This window comes from Vicugna pacos, chromosome 16, assembly GCF_048564905.1.
Source record: "Vicugna pacos chromosome 16, VicPac4, whole genome shotgun sequence".
Lineage (NCBI taxonomy): Eukaryota > Metazoa > Chordata > Mammalia > Artiodactyla > Camelidae > Vicugna > Vicugna pacos.
This window is the reverse complement of record NC_133002.1, coordinates 50,831,614-50,849,065: the sequence shown is the minus strand read 5'-3', so window position 1 is coordinate 50,849,065 and position 17,452 is coordinate 50,831,614. Positions and strand designations below refer to the sequence as shown.

Here is a 17,452-nt window from a genome sequence, read left to right as displayed (position 1 = left end):
AGAACAGCTTGTCTGCCTGGCTCAAGTCCTTCCTTCCCTCCCCTCCACCCCCGGCCCCTGACGATGTCACCTCTAAGAACACGCAAGACCACCAGCCCATCAAGTCGTTCCAGTCCCTTCAATCCTGTAAGAATCCTTCGCACTCAGGCTATCCATTAATTCTCCTTTTGCACGGTCAACAGCACCTCTCTGGAGTCTCTGCTCCATTCTGCTAGGTATGTTTGGAGGAGATGAGTAAGATGCATTTCTACCCTGGGAGGGGGCGCCTTCCCCACTTGCAGATACAACACAGTGGGAGAAATGTAAAAGAGAGAAACACATGATCACCTGGGCAACACGTATAACCAAAACCAAAGAGCTGCATATGCAAGGCTCAATGAGGCTCAGTAGGGCAAACCCAAGCAAGAGACAGTGTGGCCTTGAACTAACCAGAATTCATCATCAACCTGCTTTAAAAGATGTACAGTGGTGTTGGTTTTGTTTGTTTGTTTGTTTTCAGTGGCGCTGGTTTTAAATCCTGGCTCCATCAAGCACTAGCCTTGGGACCTTGGGCCAAGGACATAACCTCTCCAGTTTCCACCTAAGGAAATCATACCTGCTCCAGAGTGGTGCTTTGATCTAGAGGATTAAATGAGATAATGTCTCGAAATGTGTATGCTTCATCAGTGATCATTTAAAATTACTACTGAAAAACATTTTAATACAGAAAAAGCCCTTTAGCTCAAAGATATTCATGAAGTGTTATTTATAATAGGAAAAAGTTTGAAACAAACTCAAAATCTTGGGATGTTACGCAGCCATCAAATTGTGAGAATGGATTGCACTGTGACAGATACAAGAACCCTAGACAGAATGGTGTATGTGGTGCCATCTTGGCTGTGTAATTATATTTCAAAAGCCCCGGGGCCTCTCCAGTTGGTGGGTTTAAATGAGGCACCTTCACCTTGTACCGAAATTTCTCCACCTCATTGCCCCCACCTGCTCCTGCAGACCTCTGCAAATGTTCTGGGGGCCCTGGGGAGTAGCTAGAGCATATCAGCTTCCCGTGTCACCCCAGTATTCATAAAATGTCTGTACTTGATAGACACAGTCACTGTTTCTCCAGGCCTTTGTTCTTGCCAAGGGCACCTCCTTGGAGGGGGACCAACCTCCTGGTTTGCCTGGACCCAAGAAGTTTCAGGGGATGATGGGCTGTTAGTGCTAAAACTGGGAAAGTCCTTGCCAAATTGAAATAAGTTTGTAACCCTATCTCACAGCACAGAATACTTCCAAAGATGCAAAAAAATTTAGGAGTTTGTTTTCTTAGCTGGAGCCAGGCTGTGTTCCTCCCTCAATACGGACTGATGGATTGCACAGAAGACTGGGTGAGCAGAATATTTGTATTTGAATTCAGGGAACTTTTATCTCTGGTACCAGGGAAGTGAGAAAACTAATCAAATGATTGTTTGAGAAACAGATTATCAGAGCACAGGTCTGCACAAGGGATGCTGGTTTGGGAAACATGAGCTCATTGGGTGGCAACGGAAGTCACAGGAGTGGGCTAGAGGGTCCAGAAGATGTGTAAGTAGGACAGAAGCCTGAGGGTGATGACATTTGAGCCGATAGATAATGGAAGTCAAGTCCACAAAACAAACTGAGGGGAGTGGTCAAAGAGATCGGAGGAAAAGTAGAATTGGAGGTTTGCCTCACTCAGCCCTTGGTTTCCATTTGGCTATGCCTTCCCGCAAAGCCACCTTGCTATTGACTGATCATTCTTTACGTCATTGAATGGACTTCTCTTCCTCTTCTTCCGGCTCTGAAGTGTAAAGGATTCTCCAAGGTCTACCTGACGTACTCTTTCCTTTCTCTGCACTGTCTTTCATAGCAGTTTAATTGATCCACAGGGCTTCCGTTTTCATCTCAATGAGGCTGGTTTCCAAGCTATACCTCCAGTTTTAATCTTGCTAGAGCTTTGGTCCACATTTCAAACTGTCTCCTAGACATTTCCACCTCATCTTCTCATCCATAAGCCAAATTTGGCCCACCTAAATATGAAACATGGCAGGATCATAATCAGAGACACTAGCATTAGAAGGAAACACAGCGATGATCTAATCTGGACCTGCTGAACTAGTGAGCTGTGACACACTGGTGCATGGCAAATGAGGTGTGGGCAGTGGAGATGTTCATCCTCCCAGCCCCGAGAGTGCCTGGAGCCCCTGGACCAGTCACCTCTGTTCACTATGGCCTCAGCCTCTGATGGCCCTAAGAAAGTGGGGTCTGATAGTAAGCAAGAGGCCACCATTGGCAGCCAGATGGAGGGCACATCATGTTCTGCACAGAGATGCTGGAGGATCTTGTGTCCCAGGTGCCCAAGGAGTCCCCAAGGAGGAGCACCTAGTGGTCAGGGTGTTGTGACTGAGTGAGTGTGTGGTGGGAGTTCCGGTGCAGGCAGTTCAGAAATTCCATCTTCACATACTTTTATGTTGGATCGTTTTGTCTATTTGTGGCCAACTTGCCACCGATGATGTCCAAACTGAGAAGTGACTATTCTAACAGTATCTGTGTTCTGTAAACTAGGGCTCCGTCATTGTTTTGAAATACTAGCTATGAACAAGTTTGATTGGATCTAAAATCCAGAAGAAATTTTATAAGCACATTTGTTAGTGAAAGAAAGGAAGAGCATTACATAAAACTTAAATATAATTTCTACTGTTGTAAATGTTTGAATGGTTATGAAAGATGGTTGTAAATTTCTTTGTATCACCCACTGCTGTGTGGTTTCTTGTCATTTAAAGAGATCAGTGTTAAAGAATCTCGATCAGGAATTGCATGAGTTACTTAAAACACAAAGCTGAGAATATAAAATTAGGTACCAAGATTCAAGTTCAAGTTGTTCATTGAATAAAAATGGCTTTTGGAAAAGTGTTAGCAGATTCACCATTTTAATATCTCCTTGAATGCTACACATTTAATCTTTATTTTTATTATAATTCTATTCTATAAAGAAAACATTTTATCACATCCAGTAAGTCCCTCTAATTATTCCTCTAGTTTTCATTGGGTGCTATAATGTGAAAGGGTTGGAAAGTACAGCTCTAACCCAGCCCCCTTAACATTTGTGAGGAAATTGGAACCCAGTCAGGGTTGAGTGACTCATGTAAGGTCACAGAGTTAATCACTTCCTTCCTAAACCAGCTCCTGTGCTGACTTTCTGAGTCTTAACTGCAGGTCTGTGACACACCATCCTCCAAGTCACCCAAGTCCAAGTCAGCTTGGGTTCACTTCTCTCTCACTGTGTCAAGTCCCACCCAATATATGTCCCCTCTGATTGAAGGAATCTTCCACACTATAGGAGCTAAAACTCCACCTTGGCCTCCCCTGCAGCGAGACCCTTTGAATTGGAAGCCAGCAGGGCGATGGGGCCTTGCCCAGTGCCCAGTATTGGTGATGTTACCAGGACAAGCTCAGCCTTGTGCCAGGCAGCAACAGCCATGAGATCTTTACTGGTTTTGTAGCCTGATTTTGGACATTTTCTGGCTGCGTAGCCTCCGAGCCTGGTTCTTGGGCATCCCCAGAGATTCTGTGAGCTTGAAGCAGACCATGTTGACTTCTATGGCTTACAACCAAAACCCAGCTGATAAAGAAATTGGAACCAGAGTGGTTGTAAGCCATAGACTCTCGGGGAAATGGGGTGGGGGTGGTCTGTATCTGTCTGTCTAGTCTTTTGAGGCTGATAGGAGAGAAAATGCATTTAGCATTGAGGTCGGAGATTTAACCACCCCATAGCAACTAGGGGCAAAACAATTCAACAAAACGCTCATGTCATTTGAAATTGAAGACAAGTCTTTAGAAGAGTGAGTGGCTGGAGCCATAGAACGTATAATGGATGTGAGGAGTCCAAGGACTGTGGGGTGCGAAGGTTTCCTCTGATGTTACTGGATGCTTGGCATCTTTGGATTTAGAAGATGATGTATTCTACATTTGTTTGCTGTTTAAAACTATTTTCCAAGTGACCTGACCTTGCTAACAATGAGCCACAGTGAACAGCAGAAGGTTCTTAAGCAGATCCCAGCTTCAGTGCAAGGAGTTCTGCTAATCAGTCCTCAAAACCCAGTGGATACAATGGTCCTCTATGTACTGCTGCATACTGGGACGCTGTATGGAGTCCGTGTCAAGCCCCCCCAGAGAGCATCACTATGTTGTACTTAGAGTTTTGGAGCAAAGCCTTGCTCTCTTTGCCTAACTATCCCCCTTTTTAGAAACTGCTCCTAAATTACTTATGGGCCCTGGCAAAGACCAAGAGCCTGACCGTGCAGTACCAGGTGACCATGTAAACTATGCAGCTTGTCATGAAATGAGTATCAGTCCCACTTAGCCATACCATGCTCGGTAGCTCTCCTTTTCCCAAGAGGACATGGAATAGAAGAGCAGGCCTAAACAGGTCCTGGAGAAGGCACAGGAGAGCAACTCCCAGTACAGGCAGACCTCGGAGATGACCACAATAAATCGAATGTTGCAATAAAGTGAATCACGTGAATTTTTTGATTTCCCAGTGCATAAAAATTTGTTTACACTATATTGTAGTCTACTAAGTGTGCAGTATGTCTGAAAAAACAACGTACCTAGCTTGGTTAAAAAATAATGCCTCTGGAAAAATGGCACCAATATACTTGCTTGACGCAGTGTTGCCACGAATCTTCAACTTGTAAAAAGTGCAGTATTTGCGAAGTGCAGTAGAGAGATGCACCATAAAACGAGATCCGCCTGCATGTTTATTCCCGTTTTACCGCCACTGCCCTCTCACTTCACGTCCATGAAGTGACTCCCATAGGTGACTAAGGAAGACATTTGAGCTTGGTTTAATAGATGGTGTCAGCTGGGAGTGGTCTGCTAAGATGTTAGAGCTGCACTTGGAAGTGGTCTTGAAGGTGGTCTTGGAAGTGGCGAAAGGAAACCTTTGGAGTGGGCAGAACTTTGGGTTGCACTCTTGTGGTTCTCTTTGCTTTGAGAAGGACTCTACCCCAATTCATGGGCCAAGTGGGCAGGGACTGAGACTGGGGACAAGGAGGCTCGGGAGAGAGGATGTAGCTGATAAAGATGTAGGTGGACCTCTCAGAATAGACCTAGAAAGTGTGAGTATTTCTAGCCTAAAGGAATAGTTATCAAAATGTCCCCACTGCTAAAGAAGTGTTAATAAATTTGTGGAAAAGAAGACTCGTCAGGTGGATGAGAACCCTTCCCTAGTCAAGCCATTGCCTGTTTACTGGGGTCATGAGCTTACTGCGGGCTTCTCCTCGGCAAGGCTGATCTGTCGCTTCTGCTGAAGGAATCATTATAATGTATCATTTCTATCATGGGGAGTAGAGTGGTTAGCCTCACTGGGAAGAGGTTTTTACTGAATTTGGATTTCCCTTGCCCACCAGCCATGCTTTTACCAACCTCATCCTAAATGGGCTTACTTACCTTCTCTACCGTTATGGTATCTGTCTTAGTTCTGGCTGCTACCACAAATTACTATAGCCCTTGTAGCTTATAAACAAGGGAAATTTATTTCTCACAGTCTGGAAGCTAGAAGTCTGAGATCAGGATGCCAGCGTGGCTGGGTTCTGGTGACAGCCCTCTTCCAGGCTGCAGACTTCCCGACTTCTCCTTATATCCCCACATAGAGGAAAGCAGAGGAGGGAAGCAGACTCTCCCATGATCTTATAAGAGCACTAATCCCATTCATGAGGGCTCCACCTTCGTGATCTCATCTAATCCTAATTACCTCTCAAAAGCCCCATCTCCTAATACCATCACATTGCGGGGAGGATTTCATCATACGAATTTTGTGGGGACCCAAACATTTAGTCCATAACAGCATCTAACCAAGGAACTAAATTTACAGTGAACTAAGTAAAGAAACTAGGGTCCTATCAGATTCACTAGCCTTATTACGGACCCCAACAACCAGAAGCAGCTGGCTTTACAGAATAGCGGAATGACCGATGAAATACACAGCTACTGAGCCAGCTGGAAGACAAGCTCTTGAGAGCTTGGATTCCATTTACAGTGGTCCCTGGATATCCCTGGGGAATTGGTTCCAAGATCACCTCCCCCTCCACCCTCAGATAACAAAATCCAAGCATGCTCCAGTCCCTTGTGTAAAATGGCATAGTATTTGTATATAACCTATGTCCTTTGTTTGTTTTGGGGGGGAAGGTAATGAGGTTTATTATTTAATTTTTTTAATGGAGGTACTGGATGGAGATGGAACCGAGGACCTTGTGCGTGCTAAGCATGCACTCTACCACTTGAGCTATACCCTTCCCCTTCCTCCTGTACACTTTAAATTATCTTCAGATTACTTATAATACCTAATGAGAACCTATTTTAAAATAAGTTTCCTCCACTATTACATTGTAAACTCTGAAGGCAGTCACCATTTTTTTTTTGTTTCATTTTTCAGGGGAGATAATTAGGTGTATATATATATATATATATATATATATATATATATTTTTTTTTTTTTTAATGGAGGTACTGGGGATTGAACCCAGGAACTCATGTATTCTAAGCATGCACTCTCTACCACTAAACTATACCCTCCACCCTGGCTGCCACTGTTCTTAAATATCTTTGTATTTAAGTACATAGCACTGTTTATATAGTGCAGGATACAAGTTGCAAACTTGTAGACTCTGCGCTGTATCTGAACTGCATTTATTTTGATCACTCCGAAGTGTTGTTTAAAAATTGACAGTTGCCAGGAGGGAGGATAATAGCTCATTCATAGGGTGCATACGTTAGCACACACGAGGTCCTGGGTTCAATCCCCAGTACTTCCATTTTTTAAAAAAAGGGGGGAAAAAAACCCTGTCAGTTACCAATATTTAAAAATCAAGAGATTTCAAGTGAAATACACATTTCCACCTTCTCTTGAAAAATTTGAAGATCTGGCCATTTTAGGCCCCCATTCCGAAAGCTGCCCTCTTTTTACAAAACACAGGCGCTAGCTAGCATTTGCCAAAGTTCCTCACCTTGCCCATTTGATTTACTTTCATTTCTTGCCTGGCTCCTGAAGGCACATAAGTTTGCTACCCTTGCTGCTCAATGGAACTATATTGAATAATGAATTTGGTAATTAATGCTTGTATTTTCATTTTCATTTCACATATGTGGTCTATCCTTCTAAACAGACTGTAATAAGCCACTTGGTGGTCAGAGTCCTGTTAACTATTTCTGTTGAAATCACCAGTTTTTGGTGGTTTCAATACCTATTAATATGCTTATAAAACCTTGCTCTGAGCCTCAGAACTGGCTTGACCACCGCGAGTTGTCTCCCTGCTTTGGTCTGGGGAAGCCTAAAATTTCATCGTCATGATTCGTTCCCCGGGCTAAGCCGAGACTTGGTTACTTGTCAGGTAAAGATATTAAAATGACTTCCCGATAACACAAACGTACAACAGATTTAAGTAGGGTTTAGGCGGGAAGTTACCCTTTCTACAGCAAATAAGAAATTGGAAAGTTCTTCCTGAGGTGGTCGAGTTTCTAACTGGGACACCGGGAAAGGTGGAGGAGACTGGAATATAGTTGCATTCTGGAGTTTATACAAGGGTTTTTGGGTGGGGATTTCATCCGAAGAGTATCAGAATGACTCTCCCTCGGGGTCTGGCAGCCTAGGGCGTGGCTTCTGGCACAGCCCCCGAGCAGTTGTCATTGGGATCAATTTCAGGACTCTCTAGAACCAAGCCTTCGGAGTTTCACATTTCTAGGGGCTCCTCTCCCCGCCCCCAGGTAATTTCCCTCGGTTGCGGACGCTGCCCTGCCGCCTGGGTCGCTTAAGTCTCCCCTCTTCGCGATACCCTTTCTGGCTTTCAGCATCAGTTTCCCTAAAGGGGCAGGAGGGGGATGAATTTGGGGGCTTCTCCGCCCTCATTTTTGAGCCGGGGAAGGTGGACGCCGGAAGGAGGCCCTGTGAGTTTCAGGCTCAGCAGTCGGCTCCCGAGGCCTCCGACCCGGAGCACTTCTCCAGGGAGCGCCCCTCTCCCCGGAGCCGCCGGCGGCTGCGGTCCAGCAGCGCCGCGCGGAGGCACCCAGGGCTCCCCGCCCCCGACCCGGCGCTCCCGCGCTCCCCCTAGCGGCCGCCGCGCGGCCTCGCTCCGTCCCAGGCTCGTCGGCGGCGCAGCTCACGTGACCGCGCTCCGGGCCTGCGGCCGCTGTCGGTTCCCCCAGTCACCGAGCGAGAGGGAAGAAACAAGATGGCGGCTGAAGGCGATCCGGAGTGGGGCCCCAGCAATTCGGATTGAGCCTTCTCCCTCCACCCGCTTCCGCCGGCCGGGCCCCTCCCGCCCGGCCCCGCCGGCCTCCCCACCCAGCCCCGGCGCCCCCCACCGCCACCCCTCCGCCCGCCCCTCCCCCCTCCGCTTTCCCTTCTCCCCCCGCCTCGGCTCCGACATGAGGGGCCGGCGGGGCAGGCCGCCCAAGCAGCCCGCGGCTCCCGCTGCGGAGCGCTGCGCCCCGGCCCCGCCGCCGCCGCCCCCGCCGCCGCCTACGTCCGGACCCATCGGGGGGCTCCGCTCGCGGCACCGTGGCAGCAGCCGGGGCAGGTGGGCCGCCGCCCAGGCTGAGGTGGCGCCCAAGACGCGGCTGAGCTCGCCCAGGGGGGGCAGCAGTAGCCGGAGGAAGCCGCCGCCGCCGCCGCCGCCGCCGCCGGCCCCCCCCAGCACCAGCGCCCCGGGCCGGGGGGGGCGAGGAGGCGGGGGCGGCAGGACGGGGGGCGGGGGCGGCGGCGGCCACCTGGCCCGGACCACCCCGGCCCGGAGGGCCGTCAACAAAGTGGTGTACGATGACCACGAGAGCGAAGAGGAGGAGGAGGAGGAGGAGGACATGGTCTCCGAGGAGGAGGAGGAGGAGGAGGACGGCGACGCCGAGGAGACCCAGGATTCCGAGGAGGACGAGGAAGATGAGATGGAGGAGGACGACGATGACTCCGATTATCCGGAGGAGATGGAAGACGACGACGACGACGCCAGTTATTGCACGGAAAGCAGCTTCAGGAGCCATAGCACCTATAGCAGCACTCCAGGTACCCACCCAGCCCAGTTGCTGCAGACTCCTTCCCCACCTCCTCCCCCATCCCCCCTTGCTCACTCTCTCTCTGTCTCCCCCCACCCCACCTCCCCCCCAAACAGAGGGGAAATGCGACGGCACAGCAAGTGGCAAAAAACTAGATTTACAAGAGGAAAGAGGCGCATTGTTCAAAATGGAGATTGCATTGTTGCAGTTCGCAGGCCACACACTCGCTCTCTCTCTTTCTCTCCCCCCAACCCCCTCTTTTTTCCTCTTAAAAATTTGTGCCAGTGCAGTGTCTCCACCGGGCAGGATTGAAACTTTGGCACACACATATCCATTGCATTCATTTTTCTCTCCTTGTTTTGGTTTGGTTTTTTGGAATGAAAGAAGCCTCTTGTTTTGCAAACCTCTTTGCATTTCTAATGTGGTTTCTTTTAGATTTTTATTCTATATCTGTTCCTTAAAAGGGAATCGAGGATTTAGACAGATTGTGGCATACGAACACACACAAAACATGCTTCTCTTCACACGCCTGGCAGTGTGGTTTTAAAACTGTGTTAAGGAAATGGATCAGTTGGGTTAGTAGGGGAGCTTTACCTGGTCCTGTGTGTTTGTTTTTATTCTTGAGTGCTAATGGGCTCGTGCAACAGTTGCTGGTAAATGGCTGATTAAAAAGCAAAGCAGAAAACCAAAGCCAAAACAGATTGGGTATTTCATCTGATTCAAAATCATTTTGGTAAAATGCAAAATAAGAGACGGCAAGAACATGCGTCTTAACTAATTTGATCCCTTTGCTTTGCCTGAGAAATACAGTTTCGTGTCACCTGTTGCAGGGGGCGGATAGTTGATCAAGCAGTTGTAATTACCGAAGATGAACTTTTGGACCAACTTCCAAGTCACACAGCAGAAGTATAGGGAGATTTATTGTAAAATGACTTTTTCTTTTCATTCTGTTTCTGAGATAGTAGTCCTCCCTGGATCTGTAATGAATTTCTCCATGGTGACTCCTCGCCTATTTTCTCAGAAAGTTTCTCTAGGCAGGTGCTGAGATGTTTTTTGTTTATTTAAAACACACAATACACACACACACACACACACACAGTTGCTGCTTTCTATTAAATATGTAGTTGTGGCTTACTAAATTGTGAAAAAAAATTTAACTTGTAGCAATAACTTAAAAGATTTTTCCTTTATATTTTTGTTAATCTGGATTAATGAAATTAGAATCTAGATTTACTTTTACCAAGTAAAGTTTATGAGGAAATACAATCTTTGAAAAGTGACTAAGATGTGTCACTTTGGTTTTAAAAGAGACTAGGTTAGTAGAAGTGGTTAGATTTAAATGTGCCCATTTTTAAATAAATGCTTAAATACTCATTGGAGGAGTATGAGTATTAAACCAGATATGAACCCATTTAGGTTGCCCTGACAGCAAATGAAAAAGGTAATTTCTTTTGCCTGACAGTAGGAGTATCTTCCTGTCTTTGCGGTGGGGGTGGGGGGAAGCTGGCAGGAGAATTAAGGGAATGAATCAAGTGTCAAGTGTATGTCTTGTATGTGGAAGGGACTACACACCACTTTTCATTTCTTGTCAAATTAATTTTAGTACATCTTTTATAGTAACAGTTTTTACCTTATAAAAATCATGTGTGGTCCTTTCTACCAAGAGCTCAGAATTGAAAGACCCATGGAAGGTGAATTACACTATCAGAGAAAGTTTTTTCAGATTAGACAGAGCTAAGGCGTTTTGGCAGGGTGGTTCAGCTAACTTTAACTCCTCTTCAGAGGTCTAGCAAGTAATATTTAGGACTGAGAGCTTTGTATATGCTGAGTTGAACTGCAATTTGTTGGTTAGGTTTCCTTTTTTAAAAAGATACTTATATCTTTATGGACTTCCATGACATTTTGTTTTTCCTAATGACACTTGTAGTGTACCTTGTGTGTGCTGGCCCTATCTATGTGAGACTAAAGACTGTATATCCTTATATGAACTTTATACTCCCTGCACCTCTAGGACAGTGACTTGTACACAGCAGGTGCTCATCAGAGGCTGATTGGACAAATAATTGTTAGTAGGTGACAACTTGTAATAGATGAAGTTTTGATAATTCTTCAGTGGGTGCCGTAATTCCTGAGTATTTTGGATTTTGGAAACTAAAAATTGGTCTAATGAGATTTTGATAGACAGTTTGACCAGTGAATGGCTTTAGCACCAGGGTTAGTGTGGTGGTGGTTTTTTTTTTTTTTTTCCTTCCCAGAGTTAGTGTGTTTTGAGCTGCTGTTTCATATTGCTTGCTAGGCATTTTCTTCGTTGCATGGTGGTGGTAACTTGTTAGCTGTTTTACTTTTTGAAACATTATTTCTCAAGTTTATGGTAAAAAAGATGATACATTTTGTGTTGTAAACTTTTAGAATATGTCCACTTGCCTGGAATAACAATACGTGCCAGTGAGTTGTTTAGGCTGAGCACGAGTTTCATTAGTTTTATTGTCTGTGCTCCTAGACAGTGAAGGCTGGGAAGAAGGCTGTCAGGGAAACATGTGTGCATGCTTTGGAAGGAAAAATATTTTAGGACTGATTTAAGATATCCCAGGAGCTCATGGTGGATTTGAATTCGGCTCTATTGTCAGGGCTAAAAGAGAAGTATACTTTGTTGGTAATTTAGAATAAGTTGATTAAATTTTGTAAACTAGAATGCTGGCTTAAGTACTAGCATATTAACTATCTAGTATAAGAAATAACTCATTCATTTATTCATATGTTGAGTACTTTGTAGGTAATATACCTGTTTATACTAAGACATTGGTTGATGTTACCAGCTTAATTTTTAAAATCATAGATTTTAAAAAGTTTATTCACTAGAGGTGAAATGTTTTCCTTTTATGGATAAAAAGTTTAAATGGGTGTGTAAGGTACTTACATGACAAATCCGACTATAGGGATGATAAGGTTTTTTGGGAGGGAAGAGATAATTAGGTCTAAAAATATATATATATTGGCAGAGTGTGTGCTTAGCATGCATGAGGTTCTGGGTTCAATCCCCAATACCTTACTTAAAATAAATTGCCGTTGTTGGGCAATACCTAGTAAGGTATTGGGGATTGAACCCAGAACCTCATGCATGCTAAGCACACACTCTGCCATTGAGCTATACCCTCCCTGCTAGATGATAACTTGTTAATACAAAAATTGGAATCATCTAGTTTTGCTTAAATTCAAGGCATTTGACTGAATAAGGCTTTTATTTTTATTGTGAAAATTTAGAGTTATTTCAGCCTGTAGCTTTTATGACCTACTTGGCCAGTACCTTGAGAAGGGTTATATAGAAAATCTGTTTTGAATAAACGTTGGTGAAGTTCTGACAGCACCTTGAAGTCAAGCATTTGCTAATTCGAAAAAGTTAAATCAGACTTGAAACAGAATAGTTCTTGCATTTAACCTGTATAAGATGTCTGAGACTACCTAGCTGGTATTTTGAAATTTGGAACCTCTGCTGACTTCCGAAAGCAAAAGCCCTGGTTTTGTCCTGGGAGAGCTAGTGATTTGTGTCCTCTAAGGATGATGGCAGTTGTGGTGGGTGGCATAAGATGCTGTGAATGAACTGCAGATTTATCTGAAGCACAGTTTGTTACTGGTTTGGCAATATTTATTCCCACTAGTGTCAACCAAATACCTTTTCAGTATACTTGTAATTCTTGATTGGTACAAGTGAGGTGCAAAGTGCAGTGGAGATTTAAAGGAGGGCAGAGTTGGTGTGGGCATGTGCTTCCTGGATGGCCACACGGACAGTGAGGATGGACAGAGGGAGGGAGGGAGCAGCGTGAACCAAGGCGCTGATTTTAAAGTGCGGGCAGCCTTAGGTAACTGGTTTAGCAAGAGCCTGAGAATGTGAATAGGAAATGAAGTGTAAAGCTCCGTTGTTGGGCAGTACCTAGAGAACCCGGTATTTGTACTCCCTCCCTCATCTGTAGGGTAAGAATTGGGCTAATCAGTGATCCTCAGTGGTTTTTCACTCCCGGGGCACCTAAGAGATATGCTGTATTCCCATAAGCACCACGCAGGAGCATGGAACAAAACCAAATCAAATCACAGAGATACTGTTAAATCACCGATGCAGTCAACTCTTTCCCCCTAGATTGAGAGAATTCCTGGAGGAATTGATTTCTGAAGGTTCCCCTCCTCTCCGAGTCTATTTCAGATCTGTTTCATTTGGGAGACTATTGGGAATCCGTTGGAAGATCTGGAAACAAGTGGGGTATGATTTCGGTGGGATGTCGTCAGGAAGTTCAGTATTGCTTCTCTTCTGCAGGATGGATTGGAAGAGGACAGATAGCTGGTGGGGATCTGGGTCGGTTTTGTAGCCCTGGACAGGAAGATCAGTTCAGGGGGTACTTCGGAGTTCTCCAGGCCTCGACAGCATCAGAAGTGTAAACAGAGAGGAATTCATCAAATATGCCTCTGTAAGAATGGTGGTGTTTTCAGTAGCAATAGGAATTCAAGATTGTAAGAGATTAAATTAATGAGATCTGTTTTCAGGTATCAGTACCTGAGGTTAAACATGAGAATTAAAAGAAAACAAGGGTCGTAAAGAGTTATTAAAAGGATGGACAGCATGCTTTGTGAGTAGTAGAGAGGTGTGCCGAGATGTGCAGTAAAAATGGTCTTGTGAACAGTCATGCTCACCTACTCTTCTGGTATATGTTTGGAATGGAGCTGTGTATTGACGTGTGTGCACAGCAGGATTGGGGATATTAAGGCCAGGAACTCTGGTCTCTTCTGTTAGGTCCGCCTTTCTTTACTTTTGAAGACTCCTTGTCCAACCTGTGACTGCAGATCCTTGGAGGGTGAGCAGGTGGTGGTAGTGGTGGCAGACCGGTAATCTGGGTGGCGTAGACAAGAGCAAAGCCTAGCTGATGCCCTCTTTGCATCAGGTGGATCCCTCCCTCCCTGCTCCTCTGGCTTCCTCGAATCCCACTTCTCTGGGGCTCTCTTCCCAGAGTCCTTCCCAGAGCGCTTACCTTGGTCTCTCTCTTCAGTGCCTGTTTATCGCAGTTATGGCCACATCTTCATAATTTGGCCCCGTTTAGCACTGACCCTCATTATTCTGATTTTTTTCATGCTTTCAGTTCTTTAAAATGATAAGGTTCAGGAGGCAGAACATTTCACTTTGAAAGATTGAAAGTAAAATCATACAGATAGAATTAAAATGCATATAGCTAAATGTAATGGGTTTTTTTAAATATTTCTCATTTTAAAATTTATTTTATTGAATTATAGTTGATTTACAATGTTGTGTTAGTTTCCAGTGTACAGCAAAGTGATTCAATAGATATATATAATATATATATACAAATACATACTTTTTCATATTCTTTTCCATTGTGGTTTATTACAGGATATTGAATATAGTTCCTTGTGCTATACGGTAGGACCTTGTTTATTTTATATATAGTAGTTGTATCTGTTAATCCCAAACTCCTAATCTATCCCTCCGCTACGCCCTTTCCCCTTTGGTAACTGTAAGTTTGTTTTCTGTGTCTGTGAGTCTGTTTCTGGTTTGTAAATAAATTATTTTGTGTCATTTTTTAAGATTCCGCCTGTAAGTGATATGTTATTTTTCTTTCTCTTTCTGGCTTACTTCACTTAGAATGGTGATCTCCAGGTCCATCCATATAGCTGCAAATGGCATTATTTCATTCTTTTTTATGGCTGAGTAGTATTCCATTGTATAAATATACCATATCTTCTTTATCCAGTCATCTGTGGATGGACATTTAGGTTGTTCTGTGTCTTGGCTATTGTAACTAGTGCTGCTGTGAACATTGAGGTGCATGCAGCTTTTTTTTTTTAATTTTGTGGGGAGGGGGTAATTAGGTCTATTTATTTATTTACTTTTGGAGATTTATAGATGGAAGGATCTGGAACCAGACCTCTTGGGTTTGAGTCTGGACTCTGCGATAATGGGCATTTGGCTCAGCTCTTTGGACCTCACTCCTCTGTGAGGTGGGACTCTCGCAGTACTGAGTCAAGGTGCTGTGAGGGCTGAAGGGTTAACACAAGTGCAGTGCCTGGAACAGGGCCTGCATGTGGTAAAGAGTCAATGAGTAGTAGCTATTATTGTCTGTTGATTTGTTTCTGACCTGAAGATGGAGGTTCTGTGAAGATATAGGGACCTTAATTCCTATGTGGTGAGGTAGTGTTTTATTCTATTGAAAGATGTCAGTTGACTTACAAGGTATAAAAATATTTTGAGGGCCACATTTAAGTAAAAATCTACATTAAAATAGAGCTTTGTTTTCCCCTCTTGAAAAGAATTATTAAATGTTTAACTTACCCATTTAAAAAAGTTAGTTTACCTAATGACTGACTTATTCTAGAACTATAATAAAAAATACACTTACTTCAGTTATTTACACTGTTCAGTTAAAGTAGAAAAAGTGCTCTTGATGTTTCTAGCTCACTGGTAGTCCTTTCTCTGTGCCATCTTCCTCTGCTTGCTCCTTAAACATCAGTGCTCCAGGTTTTCAAACCAGCCTCTGGGCTCACTGCCCCTCTTCCCCTGAGATCTCATCTCATCTATTCTCAGGTTGTTTTTTAAAAATTGCAATGAAAAATTTAAAAATAGTGCAGATTTACTCTTTTGGGAAAATACACATAATATAAGATGAAAATGATAATCATCTGTAATCCCACCGAGCAAAGATAATTACTGGGCATATTTCTATGTATATTCTTTTTTTTTTTTTTGAGTAAAGATAAATTTATTTAGAGAGATACATACCTCATAGAGTTCAGGCTACATATTCCATTTTATTCCATTTACTGTAACTTTTTATCTACATATTTTTAAAAATATACAATAACTAGGATGACGTTAAACAGATTGTTTTTCCTTAATATACAGCAAGACGTTCCCACATCATTGTATCCTTATCAAAGCAGTACATGAACATAGGTAAAATACATTGAAATTGTATGAAAGGCTCATGGTGAACAAAAGCGGTTCCCTGCTGCACCTCTTCCCACCCTGACCTCTCCAGAGGCAGTGACTTTCAGTCCTTCTAGCTGTTTTTTTCTCCCTCCCCCCGGGATTTACCACAGTATTTTTAAAGATATGCTTTTATTTGATTTACCAATTTTAGACATTTCTCCCTTGACTTGTTATGGTGAGGATTTAGCCCTGTTACTACTATCCTTACTTTCTCTTTATCCTCTTCTTAAGGTTGTAACACGATATTTGGATAAATCATGAGGGATAGAGTACACTATTGTATCTATGTAAATATTCACAGTTGAGTCAAATCATGGGCTAATATTATTACTGTAACTATTTTTCTGGAGTTACTGCCTTATTTTTTTTACTAGCTTAGTGTTCTGTGTACCTAGCCTAGTGCACTGTCAAGTCTAAAATATCTTACCACTTACTGTTTTCCAAATTCTGCAAAGTAATAATTCCATTTTTTTTTTCCCTTGCTGATCTCTCTCTGCAGCCCTCGGAATTTCTGCTCTCACCTGTGCTGGTTGCTCTCTAGGTCTGTTGAACGTCGGTCATGCTGAAACTTCTTTTCGCTGCTTTCCATGTTAATTCTGTTTCTTGGGTTCTACAGCTTTCTTGGTTTGTTTCCTTTTTCAGCACAATCTCTGGTTGCCTCCTAAGAATGGGTACATGAGAAATAACCTTTGTTCTTTTGTCATATATTTGAAAATGCCCTTTTCAGTCCTAACACTTGGCAGATAGTTCAGCTGGGTATAGGATCCTAAATAAGAGAATCAGTTTCACTTGAGAATTTGCTCTGTTGTGTTCCAGCATCTGGTGTTGCTGTTGAGAAGTGAAGAGCCATTCTGATTACTTCCTTCATGTCTGATTTGTTTTTTGCCCCCTTTCTAAAGATTTTAGGCTCTTTTCATGGTCTCTGGTATTCTGAAGTTCTGCAGTGATATCATAGGCCTTGATGTGGCTCTTTTTCATTCAGTGTGTCTGGGTCTTGGTGGGCCCTTTTAATTTGGAGACTCATACTGTTTAGTTCTGAGAAAATGTCTTCTCTGATATGCTAATTTTCCCCCAACTTTGCTCAGTTCTTTTTTTTGAACTCCTGCTTAGTTAGATATTAGATCTTGTAGACTAAGCCTATGAAATTTCTTATCTTTTTAAATTCTTTTTAATCTGTTTGTCCTTTTGGTCTGCTTTCTGTTAGATTTCTTTCTCTTTCTCTTCCAAGTTTTCTATTAAATCAGTTTTTATTTCAGCTATCAGATATTTAATTTCCAAAAACTCTTTTCACTGTTCCTTTTTCATAGCATGCTGTTTGTTGATATAGTATCTTCTTGTATTTCTCCTTATTGATAATTTAAAAAAACATATTGAAGTACAACTTAGATAAACAGTAAAATTCACCCTTTTTAGTGTGTAATTTGA

General features: G+C 43.4%; 1 protein-coding gene across 12 annotated transcripts in view; it reads left to right on the top strand.

Moving 5' to 3' along the window:
• Window positions 1-8,220: 8,220 nt before the first annotated feature.
• Window positions 8,221-17,452, top strand: part of BPTF (bromodomain PHD finger transcription factor) — a 127,730-nt gene continuing 118,498 nt past the window's right edge. For all 12 annotated transcript variants that reach the window (XM_072939433.1, XM_072939432.1, XM_072939431.1 and 9 more), the window contains exon 1: window positions 8,221-9,049. In XM_072939433.1, coding sequence (XP_072795534.1) covers window positions 8,419-9,049 — 631 coding nt within the window. In that variant the 5' untranslated portion in view covers window positions 8,221-8,418. The remainder of the gene's footprint in view (window positions 9,050-17,452) is intronic.